Source organism: Quercus suber, unplaced genomic scaffold (assembly GCF_002906115.3).
Source record: "Quercus suber isolate HL8 unplaced genomic scaffold, Cork oak 2.0 scaffold_17, whole genome shotgun sequence".
NCBI lineage: Eukaryota > Viridiplantae > Streptophyta > Magnoliopsida > Fagales > Fagaceae > Quercus > Quercus suber.
This window is the reverse complement of record NW_027069482.1, coordinates 1612029-1634514: the sequence shown is the minus strand read 5'-3', so window position 1 is coordinate 1634514 and position 22486 is coordinate 1612029. Positions and strand designations below refer to the sequence as shown.

Below are 22486 nucleotides of genomic sequence, written 5' to 3'. Positions count from 1 at the left end.
TTGCAATGCAGTAACATATTAGTGGCGCACATGTGCAGAAAGACTATGAAGAGTGAATACAACTTGCGTGCTTTGGGTAAAAAACCTGGCAAGCGCCACTATTCATCACTAGACAGTATTCAAATGTTCAACTCTTTCTATTTTCTAATGCACATAGAAAAGTATACAGTGTATAACTCTGAAGAGATTATAAGATGAAAATAATAAATCCTGCAAGAATGGCTTATGATAGTAATCAAGTCCAAGGATTAGCAAGAAGCACTAGAATTCTCTACTAGGTAGTAACCAACAATTTACTTTCTTTTTCCCAATTTAACAAGCACAAAACATATTGTTTTATTGATAGTATGTGCATCATTAATACTTAATAAACAAGAACACTATTCATTCAAAAACAAAAAAAAAAAAAAAAAAAAAAAATGCATCATTAATACTTAATAAACAAGAACACTATTCATTCAAAAACAAAAAAAAAAAAAAAAAAAAAAAAATCAAAAACAATGATTCAGAAAATATAGCTTTTAGCCCCAAAATAGTGGAGTGCTGTATTTGGCACTTTGGCAATATAGGCCAAGCTTGCAATATGGCTTTATCTGTGGCATATCCCATTTTCCAACTACCCTATTCTTATGTTAGCCACATGAACATCTATGCACCCATGGTCACCCTAAAAAGATGAAGCAAAGAGAGATGCTAATTAAGGGAAACTTAGGAAGAAGATTTCTATAAATAATGGCTATAAGAATTAGTGTTAGAATAATTATAAGAGAAAAGAAGGTGGATCCCACCATGGAGGCTAGGGCTACATCATAGAACAATGACACACAGGGGACATCCTCGTTTATGCATCTCTCTCTGCTATATATTTATGGGCTCTCCAGTTCACTTTGGGAAGCAAGTTAAAAGGAACTCCTTAACTTCTCCCTTTCCTCAATCATCACCACCATCAACACCAACACCAAAAAGCAGTAACAACATAGTTTTAGCCGTGCCCCTCTACTGCATGGAGCCAAAACCAGAATACGGTGGCAGTGATCCTGTGGAAACTCTGCCTGAGATGTCCGACCCCCAGAACACAGCTGTCCTTGCCTACCCTGTACAAGCCAATTCTCAATCTGTTTATCAACGCACCTTGTATCCTATAACTTTAAAGGTTATAAGCTCTCTCTCCTTCTCTCTTAAAGCAAGAACAAATCTTGTCTGCATAATATGTAGTAGTAATACAGTAGTTGCATAAACAATAAAGAATCATATTTTGTCTACTCTTAAATTACATTACCAAATATTTTCCAGCATAACAATTGTCATATATTTAACATAATGAAGAAGAATCTTTATGCTAATTTCCTGGTTTCTTTTCTATGTTTCTCTGTACAGTTTGAGGAGGTGGTGTATAAAGTAAATTTGGATCGGAAAGAATCCTGTTGGGGTAGTTGGACCAGCAGAGAAAAAACCATATTGAATGGGATAACTGGTATTGTTTCTCCAGGAGAGATACTAGCAATGTTAGGTCCATCTGGGAGTGGCAAAACCACCCTCCTTACAGCTCTCGGAGGCCGTCTAAATGGTAAATTATCTGGAAAGATCACATACAATGGTCAGCCTTTTTCTGGTACCATAAAAAGAAGAACAGGATTTGTTGCTCAGGATGATGTTTTATATCCACATCTCACTGTGACCGAAACTCTTTTTTTCACCGCACTCTTGAGGCTACCCAACAGCTTGACTCAGGATGAAAAAGCACAGCATGTGGAAAATGTTATCACTGAGCTGGGATTGACTAGGTGCCGGAACAGCATGATAGGGGGGCCACTCTTTAGAGGAATATCAGGTGGAGAAAAGAAGAGGGTGAGTATAGGTCAGGAAATGCTAATTAATCCAAGCCTACTATTGCTAGATGAGCCAACCTCGGGCTTGGACTCAACCACAGCTCAACGCATCCTGAACACAGTCAAAAAGCTTGCCAGTGGGGGTAGAACTGTGGTCACCACCATTCACCAGCCCTCAAGCAGGCTGTACCACATGTTTGATAAGGTAGTCTTACTCTCTGAGGGGTGCCCCATCTATTATGGTCCTGCTTCTACGGCCTTGGAATATTTTTCCTCAATCAACTTTTCCACATCTATGACCGTCAATCCAGCTGATCTCTTACTTGATCTTGCTAACGGTAATTTCAACTTCTTTAAGCATCTAGGCTTAAATAAAAAGACTTTCTTATTTCCTTCAAAATAAAAAATGCTAGTAAGAGCTAAACAGAGACGACAGCAGCTGCTTTATTATCCAACCTCAATTGATTTTTTCTCTTTAGTTGCTAGCACATGAGCTGGAGATATCACTTGGCCTACTATTGAAAGTGGAGCTTATTTAATGAAACATGAGTAATCTTCAACCTCCCATTGTGCTAAACTAATAATTATTAGTAAACAAGTTGAGTTTTAACACACACACACATCTTCACTCGCGCACGTACTCACGTGCTCCACAGATACTAATCAAATTTTCACTTCAAACAGTAGCTCATACTGTAAGATCTAACATATCTCAAGTTTACTGTGCTGTATTTGAATTAATCTGGACGGAGAACAAATGTATGCAATGTCATGACCATTGTGGGAAATTCAAAATTTCAGGAATAGCCCCTGATTCCAAGCAAGCAACTGAGCAAGGTGAGAATGCAGAACGAGAACAGAAGTTGGTCAAGGAAACCCTGATTTCAGCCTATGACAAGAACATTTCTACAAGGTTGAAAGCCGAGCTTTGCGATGCCAACAACTGCAATTATGCAAGAGATGGTTCTAAAAGTAAATCTTCTCTCTTCTCCCTGTGGTTGTTGTAACCATTAATTTATCCACTCTCAACCTGTCAACTTCATGCAGGAGCAACCCCCACCCCCCACCCCCCTCCCCCTTTTCTTTTGGCCTCAAATGATCACTGTTTTTCTTTTCTTCTGAACTTTAGTTTCAACTGATATGAAGTACTGAAATTTCTTCATGCAGGAGCAACCCCCACCCCCCACCCCCCTCCCCCTTTTCTTTTGGCCTCAAATGATCACTGTTTTTCTTTTCTTCTGAACTTTAGTTTCAACTGATATGAAGTACTGAAATTACTGAGCAATGCAGGACATGACATGAAATCAGAGCAATGGTGTACAAGCTGGTGGCATCAGTTCAAGGTACTGCTCCAGAGGGGCCTAAGGGAGCGGAGGTTTGAAGCCTTCAACAGGCTCAGGATTTTCCAAGTTGTAAGTGTTGCCATACTTGGTGGACTCTTATGGTGGCACACCCCAACATCTCACATTGAAGACCGCGTAAGAATCACACCTAATTTAAAATTATAAATAAATTAGATGATACAAGAACAACTTTTATATCATAAATCTGGTAGTAGTAACGCTAAGGTTCTACATACAAATGACTTTTGAAGTTAGTGTCGACTCTATTTCATGTCAAAAAAATATTTCTAATCTATGTAACCAATATACCTTCTCCATTAATGTGCTCCTATATCATTTCAAAATTTTGGCAGAAATGTGGAATTTGAACAGGAGTGGAGTTACTTTTGATATGAAATTTGTATCCTTAATTTCTTATATGTGCTAAACAAGGTTTGCATTGTGAATGCAGATTGCATTGCTCTTCTTCTTCTCTGTATTCTGGGGATTTTACCCACTCTACAATGCAGTTTTCACATTTCCCCAAGAAAGAAGAATGCTAATCAAGGAACGATCATCAGGAATGTATCACCTTTCTTCCTACTTCCTAGCCAGAACAGTTGGAGACCTGCCACTGGAGCTTGCACTCCCAACTGCGTTTGTTTTCATTATCTATTGGATGGGTGGACTTAAACCCGAACCAGCGACTTTTATTTTTTCACTACTAGTTGTTCTCTATGCAGTCCTTGTCTCCCAAAGTCTTGGCTTAGCCATTGGTGCAATTCTTATGGACATTAAACAAGCCACTACTTTAGCTTCTGTGACAACCCTTGTTTTCCTCATAGCAGGAGGATACTATGTTCAACAAATTCCTCCTTTCATAGTCTGGCTCAAGTACATAAGCTATAGCTACTACTGTTACAAGCTTCTTCTTGGGGTTCAATACAATGAGGATGACTACTATGAGTGCTCAAAAGGAGTGATGTGCCGAGTTGGAGATTTCCCTGCAGTCAAATCCATGGGTCTGAACCATTTATGGGTAGACGTGGCCATCATGGGCCTAATGTTGGTGGGTTATCGACTTGTTGCTTATTTAGCACTGCATCGAGTGCGGTTGAGGTAAATTCCGTAAGAGTCCCTTGTCATCAACACAAGAGAGTTCCAAGAGTTTTCTCCTTCTTCAACTGAGGAATAATGATAAATGCTTAGGTTTTAGATGGTGACCAAGTTGTGAAATTTTGATGAATTCCCCTCTGAGTTGGATGCAAAATGTTTTAGCCTTTTTGTTACAACTTTTAGAGCAATACTAACTCAGCAGCTTTAATTTGAGAATAAAAAATTTATTACTTTCTCAATAAAGTAAATATGATACTTCATATGACAAGTGACAGGAAATGAACCATGTAAGATATGCATATCAATTTAGGAAAGTTAAAAGATGACATCCAGTCAGCTCAGTATTCTTGTGCAGAACTGAATTTTAAATCTTTGAGTGGCTTTCTAACCAAAAGAAAACTTTTGTTTAATAGATTCCTCAACAAAAAGAGAGAACACTCAGCCAGGGAGAAAAAGAAAAGAATAATTAAGGTAACTAACACCTTACAGCCATAGATAAGAAAGTATTCAAACGGGCCAGAATGAAGCTCTATTGTCACTTTTTATCTTGTTATTTCCCCTCCCTCTATTGGACTAAAAGATTTTGAATTTTTTATACACTTAAATTTTAATCTTCCAGTCCAAAATTTGGAGGTCTTGCAGCAATTGAGACAATTGTTAACATCTTTGTTGAAACTGAACCAATTACGTGAAATTCTAGGTCCAATAATTTTGATAAATAAAATATTAAAAAAAAACAAACAAACAAACAAACAAAAGTTATGATTATTGAGATTATCAAGGATAAGGAAAAAACTTGCACTCCAATTCATTGAGTATTTAGCTGAGAAATTAGACATAAGACCCAAACTAACACAATCTTTTTTTCTTTTTAAAAAAAAAAATTGGTAAGTTTCACATGCACTTAGTAGGTCTTTAAACCCATGACCTCACCCTCCACGGTCCACCCAGCACTTACAAGGGGAGAAGGTGCTGATTAAACTCGAACTCATTGGGTTCAAACTAACGTAATCCATAGCAGAAAGAAACTTCTTTTTTAGTAAGATTTTGATTAGATCCCATTTCCTTATAAAGCTAGAAGTGATGCTGAGTAGACCATGGAAGAGTTGACAACCAAAATCACATAATTATCACCATCATAGTTCCAATAGGTAAAGTTAATGACTTATTCAGAAACAGTGACAGATTGTCTGAAAGAATTGGCCAGAGCAAAACAATGAGAGGAGGAGGCCCACGTGGTGTGGACACACAAAAAGGTCACTGAAGTTTGGGTGGAGGCTCATGCAAAGAAGTGGTGACAGCCAAAATACTTGTCATTTCCTACTTGAATGGGCACAATGCACTATCCACGCCAAACAAAATTGATCACCTGAAATCATAGAAAAGGACAAGGATCTGCATACTAGCTAGCTTCACCCTCAGCCTGTCCTTTTCTTTCCTTTATAGACTTAGAAGTTGTGGCTTTCATTCAAGAATTTAAAAGTGGTAGCCTCATTACCGTCATAGCTTCAAATGATGAAACCAAAAGAAATGAAGCACAGGAGAAGTCAAAATTATGAAGCAACTATCAACAAAAACACTGGATCTAGGAACTTACTCCACTGTACTAGCCAACTGCCAAAGCCTCCTTTTGGAGCATTTAAAGTTCAACATGGTACTTTTTTTTTCCTTTTCTTTTTTAGAGATTTAAACATATGACATCTGCTCCATAATAGTATTTCTTTATCATTAGAAAAAGACAACAATTGATTTTTGGTGCACGTAAAATCCTAACATGATCTCTTATTCAATAATAATGAACTTTACCGATTAAGCTAACTAGAACCAGTACTTTTTGTATGAATCACGTTAGAAAAGAGAAGCCCATAATCACACGAATGGTTGAGCAAATGAGTGAAGCCAATGAATGTCTCAGTGAGTTATAGAATTAAGCTTCTTTAGCATTAGCATAAAAAAGAGGAATAATGCGTAATGAGTAGAGTCGCCTCCTTCAGCAATGCAACCCTTTTTCTAAGTTTTCTTTTCTTTTAATAAGTTCAACAATCACATATATAAAACTTAGAGATTTTCACAAGGATGATGATGATGATGATGATGAAGAAATAAAATAAATTACATTATACTTTTCTTACCAGGAAAAAAAAAGTCGACAGGACCTTTGAGCAAACAGCTTTGGTGGATATATATAAATATATGTGTGTCAAACTTTCTTTCACGAGAGTTTTCCTCTTACCATTGTAACTTCGGCATTCATGCTATTCTGAATCTCATCCTGAGCTTGTAATAACAGCGTGTACATGCAAAAGTCACAAAATAAACTGTTTTTTTTTTCTTTTTTTGAAGGCCACAAAGTAAAATGTTGACCTATCAAGCAATGCTGCATGATGATGCTGAAAATATCACCAGTGAGCTACACGATGCTCGCTTGGTCGATACGTCACTTGCACAAAAAGAAGAAGAGAAGACCTAACGAAGAGCTCCGGTGTGGTGCTGGCCAAATACCCTCCGATGGTTAAGTTAGAACTTCTTACAACTCTAGAATGCTAGAGAGGGTTTTAATAATGCGTACCTTGATTTGTGAGGGTATTGAGACTTTTATAGTAGTAGAGATTCGAACATCTCTTCCTTGGGCTAAAAGTCCTTTCCTTATAAGAATCCTAATGAGCGTATATTACGGAATCCTTTCCTTGTAGGATATTAGCATTAAACGTGGGATACAAGTCATTTCCTTATTTATTTATGTGTGGTGACCAAGTTAAGGTTTCAATAAGACCGTCGGCTTTAGGACCGTCAATTTTCCTTATATCCTTTAGCCATAATGGCATCAGTCTCTTGATGGTGTTATCTTCAGGTTGAGCTAACTTCCTTCTTGTTAAGTCTCTGTTCGTCAGTTTTTTGGATCTTCAGTCTGACTCATAGTTTACCCTGTCAGCTTAAGCCGTAGGGCCTACTCTATGATCAAATTCGACGGGCTAAATCCGGAGCGCCTTGCTTGCTATATTTCTACTTATCAGTTGCCCCCTACTCCATATCTCCGTCAGCTTTCACTGACGGGTTATGGAGTTGTACTTTTTAGCCAAGAGAGAGGAAATAATTTAAGGGCGATTCCTCGAGCAGTCAGTATTAAATGCTTCGGACACATGGCACATTCTGGTTGGCTCTGCTTCTGGACAAGGGCGTCGCTTCGTCTTCTGTGCATTTCCCCTCTATATATAACCCACCTTTCTCTTCATTTCTCCTATTTCATTCTTATTGATTCCTGGAGAGAAGATTCATCGCTCTTGCTCCGTTGATTCACCTACATCGTCGCCTGTGCTGCCGCCGTCGCTTTTAGAACCATCTCCTGCTTTTAAGAAACTTGTAAGTTATTTCTGCTTCTTGTATGCTTTATTTCGATCGATTTCTCTTATAGTGAAGTTTTCATCTTAGGTGCTTAGAATAAATCCGTCACTTGTAGGTAGTCAAATGTCAAGTGACACATCGATTGATGAGTCGTCGGTCCGCGAAGGAGTGAGCTACGATGAGGTATTTGGTTTAGGTCATGAGTTTGGGAGCTTTTTCTGGTCATTAGAGAGAGAAACGTCAGTTCAGTCTCCTGTCGAGGAGGTAAGGAGTCATGGAGACGACGGTCAGGAGGAGATAGTAGATGAGGAAGGTGAAGTTGTGGTGGAAGGAGAGAGGGATAGTGACGAAGATGAAGGTGACGAAGAGTCTTGTGAGGGAACTTCAAGAAGCCCTGGAGGTAGTCGTTCCTTCATCCTCCCCAAAGAATGGGCTGTCAATAAATTTTTACCGAAAATGAGCAATAAGTCTTTTAAAGAGTTGCGCGCCCGTTTTCAAATCCTAAACCATATTCCCATTCGTCTGCCTACAGAAAATGAAAGGTGCTATATAGGGAGAACCGCAGATGTTAGGATGTATGTTGCAATGTTTACCGCGGGGCTCAGACTGCCCTTGACAGCCTTGCACTGTCAGTTAACTGACTTTCTTGGGTAATCCATTAGCCAAATTGCCCCCAATTCATGGAGGATTTTCATAGGTGCCGAGGTCTTGTGGGGTCGTCTGAGTGGGGGACACCGTCAGCTTTCTTTAGATGAATTCTTCTACTGCTATCGTCCCCAACATCTTTCTTCTTCTAAGGGAATATACCATTTCGCCGTCAGGGAGAGGGATTTGAGATTAGTGTTTGAGATGTCAGACTCAAATAGAGATTGGAAGAGTAGGTTCTTTTTTGTCAAAGGGATGGACTGGGTGTGTCATCAGGAAGAATGGGAGATGATGCCTCGTAACTATTTTGATAATACTTGGGCTTTTGTCAGAGATTCAGGTTTTAGCCGTCAGCTTTTATCTCCGTCAACTTTTACATATATTTACTTATTTATTTCATGATGTTTTAATTGCATTAGCCTTTTTTTTTTCAGCCAACACTCATCCCCTTATAACCAACGAACAGATTGATTTTATCCATCGAATGCTGGAGATTCCCTTAGAGGAGCGAAAGTGTCGAGATTTAATCACTCTTGACACTCTTCACGCATATTGCAGGAATCCAAAACCGACGCCTGAAGCTCGTAAGTTAGAGGAATTTTCTCGCCGTCATGAGTAGTTTTCTGCCACTCCGTCACTTAGATTCTTATCGTCAATCTTTCTTATGCATATCTGTTGTGTTTGCAGAAATAGAGGCTCCCAAGCAACGGATAAGGGCTGCTGCTGCCCATCAGAAGGAGGAGAAAAGGGCCAAGGGAGAGTTGGCATCTTCGTCAGCCCCTAAGGCCGTCACTAAGGGTTCGTCGAAGAGAAAAACCAACGGGAAAGATGCCCGTCCACTCAAGAAGGTGGCCGTCACTATTAGGGACGAACCCCCAGAGAAGTCACACCCCAAGTCAATCCATGGGGCTGGAAAGGGGGTAATGACTTCTTCTGGTCCTATCCTTAAGGGGCCCCATTTCCTATTAACGCATAAGGATTATGTCGTCGAAGTAGTAGAATCGTTCATAAAGCCAACGGACATAGATCCTTGTGCTTTGCTGGGGACGGAGGACTTGGGGGCATCGACTTTGTTTGACCTGACACGAGTAAGCCGTCTCTCTTATCTCACTTCTCTTATCTTTTCCTTGTTTGTTAACTGACAGTTGTGTCCTTCTTTAGGCTTTAGTATGTGTAAAAGCGCTCCAGGACCGGTGTGTGGCCAAGAAAGGAGTCGTCACTCGTGTTAGTAAACATAACACTAACTTTTTGAACTAGCAAGCACAGTATAAAGAGGCCGTCATTGTTCTGAACGTTGAGCTGAAAGAAGTAAAGCAGAAGCTGGAAGAGGTGGGTTGTCAGAAGGATGGGTTGAAACAAGAGTTGATGACCCTACGTAAGTAGGTGGAGACAGCTGAGGCTGACGCGGTTCAGGAATTCAAGGCGTCAGATTCCTTTATTGATGCCTGTGGTAGAGGCGGGTCGTCAGAAGGATGAGTTGGAGCAAAAGCTGACGACCCTACGTAAGCAGGTGGAGACAACTGGGGCTGTCGCGGTTCAGGAATTCAAGGCGTTAGATTCCTTTATTAATGCCTGTGATGGATACTACGGCACGAGATTCGATGACTGCCTTAAACAAGTAGCGTCAGCCTTTCCTGAGCTGGATCTATCTAGGATCACCTTGGATGACACCCCGCTAATAACACCTACTACTGACGCCGCTGTTGAAGGTGACGACTCCAAGGATGCTCCCCCACATGGAGATGGTGGAGTTGTTTTGGCCCAGCCTGCTGCGAATCCTCCCATCAATCCTTCTGTGGAGATCTTTGACGTAGAAGACCCTTCCATTCAACAAAGTAAAAAGACTTCAAGTGACGCCCCTTCAGCACAGTTGTAGTTTTTTGTAATTGTAATCTTCTGTTCCATTTTGCAAACAATATTTTTAAGTGCCCCTTTGGGCTTTCTTTTGTAATACTTAAACAAATTTCTTTTTTAAGTGCCCTTTTGGGCTTTGATTTATGAGTAACCATTGCTTTTGATCATGTGTGCATGCGTACTTTGTTCGTGTGCTTTACTTTCTTTCTTTGTAGAGTTAGTTTATTTTTAAGTTGCAGGATGAGGTCGTCAACCTTTTTGTGGGTTATAATTTAAGTAGTAGTGATTATGGATTCAACTATTCTAATAATGCCGTCAGCTTAGTAAAGTCGTTGCTCCCTTCATTTTTGAAGTTGTTCAAGTTAATGTTGGGCTTGTTCTGTTTTAAGGGTTCGTTATGTCCGTCGGCTTCTTGCATTGGACTTATCCCTTGCTAAAATTCCTTTATTTTGAAACCGTCACTTTGTTGAGTCTGTTATTTTTTAGGAGTCCGTCACACAGACCATTAGTCTTCTGGCTTTGTCCACATTATGGACTTAGTGAAGCAATTTTGTTGAGACCGTCTCTTTTGATGAGTCCGTCACTTGGACAATTAATTTTATGGCTTTGTCCGTATCATGGACTTAGTGGAGCCACTTTGTTGAGACCGTCACTTTCATGAGCCCGTCTCTTTTGATGAATCCGTCACATGGACAGTTAGGTTTATTTTCTTGTCCATGCTATGGACTTGGTTTCTTGCCCATCCTTTTGGGGTTGGCTCATCAGTCTTGAGGACTTTCAGTCGCCCATTTTTTGGAGACTAAAGGTTGTCCACTCTGGCTTAGAATTTTTACCTTTTATGGATTTGATGTCGTCTATTTTTTGCAAGCTTGTAAATACAAAACGTCAGCCTTTCTGAATAAACTCCTCTTATTGATAAAAAAGTAGTTCTAAAAAAAACTTACCCTTTGGGCTTATTGTAGCAAAAACTAAAGTAAAAACTTGCCCCTTGGGCTTATTGTAACAAAAACTAAAGTAAACGATAAGTTTGAGGAGTAAAACTATAAATGAGAGGAGGTGTTGTCATCATCTCTACTGGTAGTACTTTCATAAGTGTTTCGCGTTCCAAGGATGTGGCAGCTTCTGCCCATCTAATGTTTCCAGGTGGTAGGTGCCCTTCCTTTGCCACGTCATGACTCGGTAAGGCCCTTCCCAATTTGGGCTGAGCTTCCTTTGGGTTGGGTCTCTTGCTGCTCCCATGACTTTCCTTAGAACAAGATCTCCGACCTGGAAGTCTCTTCGTCTAACCCTGAAATTGTAGTGCTTGACCATGCGGTCCTGGTACCGTGCGAACCTTTGTTCTGTTGTCGTCTTGACTTCGTCTATTAGATCGAGCTGTAGGCATATAGCTTCCTCATTTTTGCTTTCGTCATGGTTGTGCACTCTGTAGCTTGTGAGTCCTACTTCGACTGGGATGACCGCTTCGTTCCCATATGTTAGCCGAAACGGTATCTCTCCTGTAGGCGTTCTCGCTGTCGTCCTGTACGCCCAAAGTATGCTTGGCAGCTCTTCAGGCCATATACCCTTTGCCCCCTCAAGCCGAGTCTTGAGAATCTTAAGTAAGGATCGATTCGTGACTTCGACCTGTCCATTAGCTTGAGGGTGGGTGGGGGAGGAGTAGTGGTTCCGTATCCCCAACTGCGAGCAAAAATCCCGGAAGGAGTCGTTATCGAATTGCTTCCCGTTGTCCTAGACCAAAACCCTAGAGATGTCAAACCTGCATATAATGCATCTCCAAACGAAACTCCGTATGTTTTTTTCCGTAATGGTGGCCAAGGCTTCAGCTTCCACCAAATTTTTAAAGTAGTCAATGCCGACTACTAGGAAATTCAGCTGCCGTACCGCGGTAGGAAATGGTCCCATAATGTCTAGCCCCCATTGATCAAAGGGCCACGGGGCCGTTATTGGGGTTAACTCCTAGGTTGGTCGCCTAATGATATTGCTGAACCTCTAGCATTTATCACAAGCCTTGATATAAGCCTCAACATCTTTCTGCATGGTGGGCCAAAAGTACCTCGCTCGTACCAGCTTGTGCACTAATGATCTCGATCCTGAGTGGTTTTTGCAGATTCCCTCGTGTACCTCTCTCATGACATAGTCTGCTTCTTCAGTACCTAAGCATCTTAGGTACGGTCAGGAGAAACCTCTTTTGTATAAGACGTCTCTTATCAGGACAAATCTTACTGCTTGGACCTTCAGCTTTCTTGCTGCTTCCTTTTCGTCTGGCAGTATGCCACTTTTCAAATAAGAGACTAACGGCGTGGTCCAATTGCTTTCGGAACCTATTTCCTGCATATCATTGGAATCTATTAGTGGAGAGAGCTGAACAAAGGAGAGTGCATTATCTATGGTGGTCATATGTTCGGCTGACGTGGCCTTGGCCAAGCAGTCGGATTACTTGTTTTCTCCTCGAGGGATCTGTATGATTTTGGCCTTCAGCTCGCCTGCCCGTTTCTTTGCTTAGTCCAGATACTTCTTCATTTTTTCACCTCGACATTCGTAGTCCCCATTTATCTGGTTGGTAACGACCTGAGAATCGCAATAAATGACCACATTTGAGGCTCCTGCAGCTTTAGCAAGATCAAGCCCAGCTATTAAAGCCTCATACATCGCTTCATTGTTGGTAGTAGGGAAATTGAGACTGACCATACATTCAACCGTGTCCCCTTCAGGTGATAGTAATACGATGTCGGCTCCCCCAGCCTGTCTGTTAGATGATCCGTCTACATGTATGCTTCACTGAGGAGACTCTTCTGCCCCCCTGTCCTCGCCATTCGTGAACTCTGCTATGAAATCTATGACAATTTGTCCTTTAACGGCGATTTGTGGGCGATACTGGATGTCAAACTTACTCAGTTCTATGGCCTATAGTGCCAATCTGCCAGCAGCTTCCGGGTTGCTCATTGCCCTTCGCAAGGGTTGATCGATTAGGAAAATTACCGTGTGGGTTTAAAAATATGGCTTGAGCTTGCATGCTGCCGTAACTAGTGCGAAGGCGAGTTTCTCGATGGATGGGTATCTTTCTTTGGCACTGCGAAGTGCTCAGCTGGCGTAGTACACGGGCTTCTATACTCTTTCTTCTTTTCTGGCCAAGGCGGCGCTGACGGCAGCAGGGGAGATGGCCAGATAAAGAAAAATCTCCTCACCGGGCTGCGAAGGACTTAGTAATGGTGGGGAGGAAAGATAGGCTTTTAACTCCTCAAATTCTTGCTGGCACTCGGCAGTCCATTCGAAAGATTTCTTCAGTGTGCGAAAGAAAGGTAAGCATTTGTTTGTCGCCCTTAATACGAATTTGTTTAGCGCAGCTATTTTACCGTTGAAGCTTTATACTTCCTTTACATTCTTTGGTGGTGCCATCTCTACAATGGCCCAGATCTTGTCCGAGTTGGCCTCGATGCCTCTCTGCGACACCATGAATCTTAGGAATTTTCCTGTCGTCACCCCGAAGGCGCACTTTGCCGGATTAAGTTTCATGTTGTAAGAGCAAAGAGTGTCAAACATTTCCTTGAGGTCTTCCAAGTGATCCTCCTCCCTTCGGCTTTTTACCAGTATATCATCAACATATACTTGGACATTTCTGCCAATTTGTCGCGCGAACATCTTGTTCATAAGCCTCTGGTACGTCGCACCCGCATTTTTTAAGCCGAAGGGCATCACTTCATAGCAGAAGAGTCCTTGACTAGTTATGAACGAAGTTTTCTCCTAATCAGTTTCATGCATTCGAATTTGATTGTAACCAGAGAAAGCGCCCATAAAGCTCAATAGCTTGTGCTGGGCTATGGAGTCTACCAGAATGTCGACTCGTGGGAGGGGATAGCTATCTTTAGGGTAAGCTTTGTTCAGGTCAGTGAAGTCCACGCCCATCCTCCACTTCCCGTTAGCTTTCTTGACCATGACCACGTTTGCTAACCAGTCAGGACAGTACACCTCCCTAATGAAGCCTGTCTGTTGTAGTTTACCGACTTCTTCCGTAATTGCTCGGTCTCGTTCTTGGGCGAAGACCCGCTTCTTCTGTCGGACAGGTGGACAGGAGGGCGACACATTTAGCCTATGCACCATGACTAAAGGGTCAATTCCTGGCATGTCTTTGTGGCTCCAAGCGAACACTTCTTGATTTTCTTTAAGGAAAGTTACGAGTGCCAAGCGAATTGCCGAGCTTACGAGAGTACCGAGCTTGGTTGTCCTGTCTACCCTGGAACTGTTGAGAGGTATTTCTACGAGCTTCTCTACCAATTCTGCCCCCGTTCGTTATTCCTCTATGCTCATTGTTTGCAAATGGTTGTCCATCTCTAACATTACAACGTAGCATTCGCGCGGCTACTTGGTCTCCTCGCAATTCTCCCATTCCATATTCAGTAGGGAACTTAATCATTAGATGATAGGTCGATACTACGGCTTTCCAGGATTTGAGGGTAGGTCTCCCTATAGTAGCATTGTAGGCAGAGGAGCAATCGACCACAAGGAACGTAACATCCTTAGTGATTTGGTTGGGGTAATCTCCGATGGTAACCGGCAAGGTGATTGTGCCTAAAGGGTACACTTTTGTTCCACCAAACCCAACGAATGGAGCATTGGTTGGGGTTAGTCGCTCTCTGCTGATCTGCTTCTGTTGGAATGCAGGGTAATAGAGAATGTCCGCGGAGCTCCCATTGTCGATTAAGACATGATGCACCTTAAAGTCTTCTACCTGGATACTAATGACAAGTGCGTCGTCATACGGGTGGTGGAGGTGTCGGGCATCTTCTTCCGAGAAGCCGATGAGGGGATTGTTGACTCGTGGCATCTTCGGAACGATGCCGGTGTGTTGAACATTCTGGACCATTCTAAGATAAGTCTTCCGAGCCCTTTTTGATAGGTTGTTGGCGGCCACGCCTCCTACAATCATCCTTATATCTCCCAAGGGCTGTCTCAGACGCTCGTTGTCTCCCCGGGGGCTATGCTCTTGAGGGGGCAGATCCGCCCTTTCCTTGCTAACGAATTTCTGCAACTTCCCTTGCTTAATGAGGGCTTTAATTTGCTGTTTCAAATCATAGCAGTCAGCCATGTCATGATCGTGGTCACTGTGGAAGCAACAGTATCTATCCCAGGATCGTTTGTTGGGATCCCCCTTTAGCTTTCCCGGAAAAGTCAATGCCCCATCGTCCTTGATTTGCATTAGGACTTGGTCGATTGGGGCGGTTAGTGGAGTAAAACTTGTGAACCTTCCCATGGGGGGCTTAGAGCGTCTATCATCTCTCCGCTCTCCGGTTCTCACCATCTTTCGCCCTCTTTCCTGTCAGTTATCTTCCTGCCTTTCTCTCTTCTTAGGTTTTTCGTCACGAGCTAGTAGTGCATCTTCGGCATTCATGTATTTGGTGGCCCTGTATAGTACGTCCGACATGGTTTTTGGGGTCATTCTTATACAATGAAAATAAGACTTACCCTTCTTTAGGCCATTCGTAAATGCTGCCACGAGTATCTTGTTGTCTGCTTCGTTAATGGAGAGCGCTTCCTTATTGAAGCGAGCTATGTAAGATCTCAATGTTTCATCCTCCCGTTGCTTGATACTCATTAAGCATGCGGTAAACTTCTTGTACCAATGCCCTCCGATGAAGTGTGAAGTGAATTGGGCGCTCAGCTCTTTAAAGGTGCTAATAGAGTTAGGCATCAGTCGGCTGAACCAAATTCTCGCAGGGCCTTTTAGTGTCGTCGGGAAGGCTCTACACATAATCTCGTCCACTACTCCCTAGAGATGCATCAAGGTCTTAAATGTTTCTAGGTGATCAAGCGGATCCTTGACTCCGTCGTAGCTTTCGATCTGCGGCATGCGAAACTTCTGCAGCAGGGGGAAGGAGTTGACGAAAGTAGTGAAAGGTGAATCGGTTCGGTGAACCAAATCGTCGAGGTCGCTAGACACTCGTCCCTTAAGGGCGTTCATCATAACCTCCATTTGTTCTTTCATCGCCTGTATCTCCACGATAACAGGAGGTGGAGCTACATCAATGAGGGATGGGAGGCTGATATTTTGCCGTTTCGGCCTACTTGGGGCGTTACTACCTTCAAGCCCCTCTCGATCTCCTTGTACGGCACTGGTACCTTCTTGTTCTCTTTGATTGTTTGGCGTCGCCTTTTTCTGACACAACTATTCTACTAGGTCGCGGTTTTGCTTGGTGAGGCGTTTCACAGCTACGGCGAGGGTTTGTATCTGTCTCTCTGGGGGAGTCATGGATGGTTCCTCCTCTTGGATGTTATTGGTGGTCGCCATCGAACGGGTTAGCACCATGTAACTCTTCTGTTCGGGAAACGACAATGTGGCCTTTGAACATGAAAGGGACTATCTGCGCTTTCTTTCCCACAGACGGCGCCAACTGATGATGCTGAAAGTATCACCAGTGAGCTACATAATGCTCGCTCGGTAGATACGTCACCTGCAGAAAAAGAAGAAGAGAATACCTAAAGAAGAGCACTGGTGTGGTGCCGGCCAAATACCCTCCGATGGTCAAGTTAGAACTTCTTACAACTCTAGAGTGCTAGAGAGGGTTTTAATAATGCATACCTTGATTTGTGAGAGTATTGAGACTTTTATAGTAGTAGAGGTTCGATCATCTCTTCCTTGGGCTAGAAGTCCTTTCCTTATAGGAATCCCAATAAGCGTATATTACGGAATCATTTCCTTGTAGGATATTAGCATTAAACGTGGGACACAAGTTATTTCCTTATTTATTTATGTGTGGTGACCAAGTCAAGGTTTCAATAAGACCATCGGCTTTAGGACCGTCAGTTTTCCTTATATCCTTCAGCCATAACGGTGTCAGTCTCTTGATAGTGTTATCTTCAGGGTGAGCTAACTTTCTTCTTGTTAAGTCTCTGTCCATCAGTTTTTTGGATCTTCAGTTTGACTCATATTTTACCCTGTCAACTTAAGCCGTAGGGCCTACTCTATGATCAAATTCAACGGGCTAAATCCGGAGCGCCTTACTTGCTATATTTCTACTTATCACTGCATATTAATTAGAAAGATTTACCTTTAACCATAACATTTCTCTGGTATGTAATAGATTCTGTAAGTGGTCAAAAACAAGCTAAGGAAATGTTGGGAATGTGTAGTGTGGGTAAAAGATGGAAAGCTCTAGCTAAAGCACATAAATAAAATAAACCTTCATTCTTTGAATGTCTGCTTGGAAAGTCACCTTGTGAGAGAGAGAGAGATAAAAGGAAAGTAGTGTCTAGAAAAGAGAGAAAGTATGTTTGACTTTTAAGGTGGGTTGTTGAAAAAAAAAATATATATATATATAATGATTATTTAAAGAAAAGAGAATGTATAATAGACAATCTGATATAACTGTTTTTGTAAAGTAGCTGTGTAAAATAGAAAAAATGGGTTCTTATGCTAAAATAGATAGAAAATTTTGCATAGGGTGCAATTGCTCTAAAGGTAACTATACGGTGTGCGGCCATAGGCCCATTGTTATTGGGCCTCATGCTGTACAGTGTGCGGTCATAGGCCCATCACTGCTGAGACCAATGGGTATGGACTACACGGTGGGCATGGTCGAGGTTCGTTTAAGTCTTGGTGCCGTTATTGCTCGAATGCACCTTGGAATACAACGGCAATACCTTGGGGATATCGCCGTCGAGCAGTATTCGATGTCTAACACTAGTTCCAATATTCAAGCTCCTATTTCCAAGGCAGGGTCCACTACTATCAGGAATAATCCAAACAGACCCCACCCACACAAGGATTGTCAAAAAACAATCATTGCTGATCCACTAAAGGAAGGCTATAAATAGAGGAAAGGTAAGAGGGAAAGGGGTTAGACACTTGAGAGAGAAACACGAAGAAGAGAGAGAAAGGGAGGACACTCAGGAGGGAGGGTGTTTGGTCAGTTTGACCAACTATCTTTGTGGGCCTAAATCTTCCTCTTAGGGAACTTCCTATTGTAGGATATTCATTAACCCACAAGAAGAAGTAAGTTGTGAGCCCAACTACACGGTAGGCCCAATAGCCACTAACTGGGCACGCACAGTAACAAATTCTTATGAGGTGCAATGTCCTACACTTGGTCATCATTTAAAGATTTAAAACTCGAATTCGTGAAGATTGAGTTTTACATGTAACTCAAGTTATGTGTTGACTTGGCATTTTTATTTAAAGATTTGGAACTCAAGTTCGTGAAGATCGAGTTTTACACGTAACTCGAGTTTCATAAACTCGAGTTATGTGCTGACTTGACATTTTTTAAAATTAAAAAGTCCACATGGAAATCAAGTTTGAAAAACTCAAGTTGTTTGCAATGTGGAAATCAAGCTCTGTACAATCGAGTTCTGTGAAAATTTGAACAGGGAAATAAAACTCAAGTTCCACCTGTGAAATCCAGCAATTATGCACTTAGTCTTCAATCAATGCAGCTAGTTGCCAAGGAACTTTCTAGTACTGATCAAAACAAGAAGTCAGCAGAAACCAAACTGTATAGCATTAGTTAATGCTTTTCGAAAAACAAGAAGTTCGTGAACTCTTTGTCATTACCCCTCAACTGTCGAAAACACTGCTGCCCTATACAACTAGTCACTCTAGCAATGGTACTCTCCTGCAATTATTCTGATCTGCCACTTGCACTCTCAAACATCAATTTATTTCTATGATACAAGAAGTCTCACAAAGCATAAAATTCTTTTACATAACTCGATCATAAAGAGCTCGAGTTTTATTTACAAGGAACTCGGGTTCTCCAAACTCAAGTTCCATGTGGAGTTTTTTAATTAAAAAATTCTAGGTTAGCGGGCGCCATTATAGAACTCGAGTTTTTGGAACTTGAGTTACATGTCAAACTCAAGTTTCACAAACTTAAGTTTTAAAAAAGTGATAGATTGCTAAATATTTTCCAAACAGTGGTAGATTGCTAATTATTTTGGCCAAAGATGGTATTTCTCCATTTTGGCCTAGGAAAATTATACTTATTAGTTCTTGTACTGCCCATCTCATGCATTTATCCATTTGTGCTGCCAAGAATAAGACGCAGTCAATTGCAATATGTTATGTTATGAATGTTCCCCAGATTAGATATTTGGACCATACGATGAATTAGTTGGGTCATTTGGGGCAATTTGGTTGACTCAATCCCCATCTCGTTGCTTTATATGCCTCTAAAGAAACGCAATTAACCCTCAGAACATGCAAAGTGATTTTAAATTTTACAAAGCTATAGGAAGGTTGGTTCTGATAATTATACAAAGTCAAATGCATTTGGACTTCATGTAATAGTGGCTCAATTAATTAGAAGCCAAATATTATGAAACTCGATTTTATAGCCTTTATTTGCCTTTCACTGCAAATAAAAAATCACTCTCAATAAGCTGCAAATACTATACTAAATCTTAATGCCCTTACTTTCTCAAAAAAAAAATCTTAATGCCCTTTGGCATTGCATAAAATTTAGCAAATATGATAAAATTGTCATAATTTGAGCATAGCAAAAGGCTATATTGTCTACTACAAGAACCATGTTGATGCTTGCCATTAATGCAGAATCCATGCCTGCTTATCTTTCTATCTTTTCTTTTTTTCTTTTTTTGAGAGAGGAAGTTCAACAAGTCCGCTCTTGATGATAGCTCTTTATCATAAGACCAAGACACCAATCAGTTTTTGATATAGTCAAAGATTGAACTTCAAATCTCTTATACAACTATTAGAGACTTTACTAGTTGAGCTAACTGGAACCTGCTTATCTGGACCTTTAAAGTATTGGACCACCCTACTAATTAATGGACCACCATTGACAGAATTCATTGACTAAAGCTATGCAGGATAACTATTAATATCCAATTATGGTACCGTAACATTGAAAACTATAAAGTAGTTCTGCCAGATTAACATCAATGAGTTAATGAAATTGTTGCTTCAAGAATCATTAAATAGTGGATGCTTGGTACCATTAAGGAATTAAATGTAACATTCAACATTTACTTTAGAGAATTCGAATCTTCAGCTAAATTGAACTTGTTTATTACCCTCAGTAAATTAAGAATATTTGCATGTTATTCCAAAGCAACCATTTGATTACAACCCCTTTTTTGTTTTATCTTTTCCACTGGATGCATTTGATTTTCAATTACAAACTAAGTTTTAGCTTTAATATTCCAGCTCGTTATGGTTCTATCAGCTAGCACGTTGAATTTCGTTCGCCAGAGAGAAAATTTGTGCCAAATAAAGCTCTTATTATATGTTCTTTTTGCATTCTAGTAGCTATTCAGCACTACAAAAAACGCGCTTCAGGGCTGCGTTTTGGAGCTGCGTTTTTTCAAAAACGCAGCTTCAGGGTACTGTTTGAGCTGCGTTTTTGAAAAACGCAGCTCCAGGGTATTGTTTTGAGCTGCGTTTTTAGAAAACGCAGCTTCAGGGTATGTTTGAGCTGCGTTTTTAAAAAACGCAGCTCCAGGGTATTGTTTTGAGCTGCGTTTTTTTTAAAACGCAGCTCCAATACTGGACTTTTAGACCCATCTGGGGATCTTTTTTTTTCAATATTTTCCAGAGCTGCGTTTAATAAACGCAGCTTAAACTGATATAGAGATGCGTTTGATTAAACGCAGCTCCAGATATGTTCAAGCTGCGTTTTATCAAACGCAGCTCTAGGATTGCTATAAATTAAAAATCTTTTTCTTTCTAGCATTGCATATCATCATACCATTTATATAGCAAGTAATTTATTTCATAGTAATCTACATATATTATAGCATTTATTGCTGCTAACCTCTTATTGCACCACCTCATCTCCACGTCATTGACCACATAATTATTATTATTTTTATTTCTTTTTTTATTACAAAAAAATAGAAATAGATTATTGAATTTACACACTCATTTTGGGGCAGTTTTAACATTACATATAATTTTGCCTCTATATATTTATCTACTTTAATTTAGATGTTTATAACTAAATAATGAAAACAATGAAGAATCAAAAACCAAAAACAATGTCTATACATATCTATACTATATATAATAATGGAAGTTTTGTAATAAATTTTATAAAACTCTTAATGCACTATATCTTTAGCATCTTTTCTTATTTTTTGTATCTTTTTTTTTTTTTTTTTGTGCAATTCTTACTTTGTATGACTTTTCAATTTCTTCAACCAAGGTATTTTTAGTTCAATCTTTCATTCTCTCCTATAAATGTTTCCTCAAAAAAAAAAAAAAAATCTTCATTCGATTCCCTTTATATTTTTAAATTTTATTTTCCTTTATATCTTCTTAAATTCTACAGTTTCACTTTATTCAACCTTTCATCTACTTCCACCCTTCCTTTTTCATCTTAATTTTCATATAAATTTCTTCTTACTTCATTTCTACCTTTCTCCCTTATTCCTCCTAAGTTGTTCACAACAAAAAGGTCAATACTCTCTCTCTCTTTCTCCAATTTTGTTTTTCTTTTGGTGGATTTTTTTATTTTTTATTTATTGTTTCAATCACCTTTTTTTTTTTTTACTAGTAGTGATTCTTTTTGTTGTTGTTGATTTAATTGTCATATCACATTTGTTTATCTTTTTGGTAAATTTGTGTTGACTTTATGCACATTTAGGTTGTTTTGTAAGTTAGAATTTGATTTTTTATAGTGATCAATTTAGATGTTAAACTACAAGATTTTACTATTTTTTTTTTTAATCATTTGAAGTAGACAAAGTACTTTTAATAGTTGTATTATATGTACTCTATAATGCGGTGGGTTCTAATTAGCTCAACTGGTAAAATCTCTGATGGTTGAATAAGAGATCTGGGGTTCAATCTCCGCCTACACCAAAAACTCATTGGTATCTTGGTCTGATAATAAAGAGCTATTATCAGGAGCGGATGTCATAAGTTGAAACTCTCTAAAAAAAAAGTACTCTATAATGCCATTTATTCATAAAAAAGCAAGGGTTAGTTAAACGAAAATAATTAGATAAGTAACATATTTTAATTTTTGTAATTATATTTATTTATTATTTTATAACAATGCATATATAGAAATTTAATTCTTAGATTTTGATAATATATTTTGGGTGGGTGAAATTACAATTTTTGCGAAGAAAATAACCTTAAAAATTATCAATAACAAATTGTTTTCCTAATTGGTTCAATTAATCATCGTTAAGTTTTATTAATTATCTAGTTAAGTTTTTCTGTATTTTGGACTATAGGACAGAAAAAATAGGATTTGAAAAAGTTTATTTAAAAATAAAAGAATAATTTCCAAATTTTATATTATTTTTAATGATTCACAAAATGTTATAAACAATGTGTATTGAAAAATGCATATTTTCGTTAACTTGCCTGTCAAATTTCTGAGAAATTTTTTATTATTTTCATTTTAGTCCGACAAA

The 22486-nt window shown here is 39.9% G+C and overlaps 3 protein-coding genes across 4 annotated transcripts; 1 reads left to right on the top strand and 2 right to left on the bottom strand.

Annotated features, from left to right (window-relative positions):
* The first annotated feature begins 791 nt into the window (after positions 1–791).
* Positions 792–4535, top strand: LOC111992443 (ABC transporter G family member 14). 2 transcript variants are annotated; one of them, XM_065760083.1, is made up of 5 exons: positions 792–1153; positions 1378–2167; positions 2631–2801; positions 3120–3241; positions 3624–4535. In XM_065760083.1, exons 1-5 carry the CDS (start codon positions 818–820, stop codon positions 4272–4274), a joined length of 2070 nt encoding a protein of 689 aa, XP_065616155.1. In that variant the 5' UTR covers positions 792–817; the 3' UTR covers positions 4275–4535. The 2 variants fall into 2 exon arrangements, with proteins under 2 accessions (XP_065616155.1, XP_023880073.1); XM_024024305.2 differs by having other exon boundaries at positions 797–1153; positions 3120–3307.
* Positions 4536–14267: 9732 nt separating this feature from the next.
* Positions 14268–15404, bottom strand: LOC111992779 (uncharacterized). The gene has a single exon (XM_024024638.2). It carries the CDS (start codon positions 15402–15404, stop codon positions 14268–14270), a length of 1137 nt encoding a protein of 378 aa, XP_023880406.2.
* An 18-nt stretch (positions 15405–15422) lies between these two features.
* Positions 15423–15794, bottom strand: LOC111992785 (uncharacterized). The gene has a single exon (XM_024024650.1). The coding sequence runs from the start codon at positions 15792–15794 to the stop codon at positions 15423–15425; it is 372 nt and encodes a 123-aa protein (XP_023880418.1).
* Between the last annotated feature and the right edge of the window lie 6692 nt (positions 15795–22486).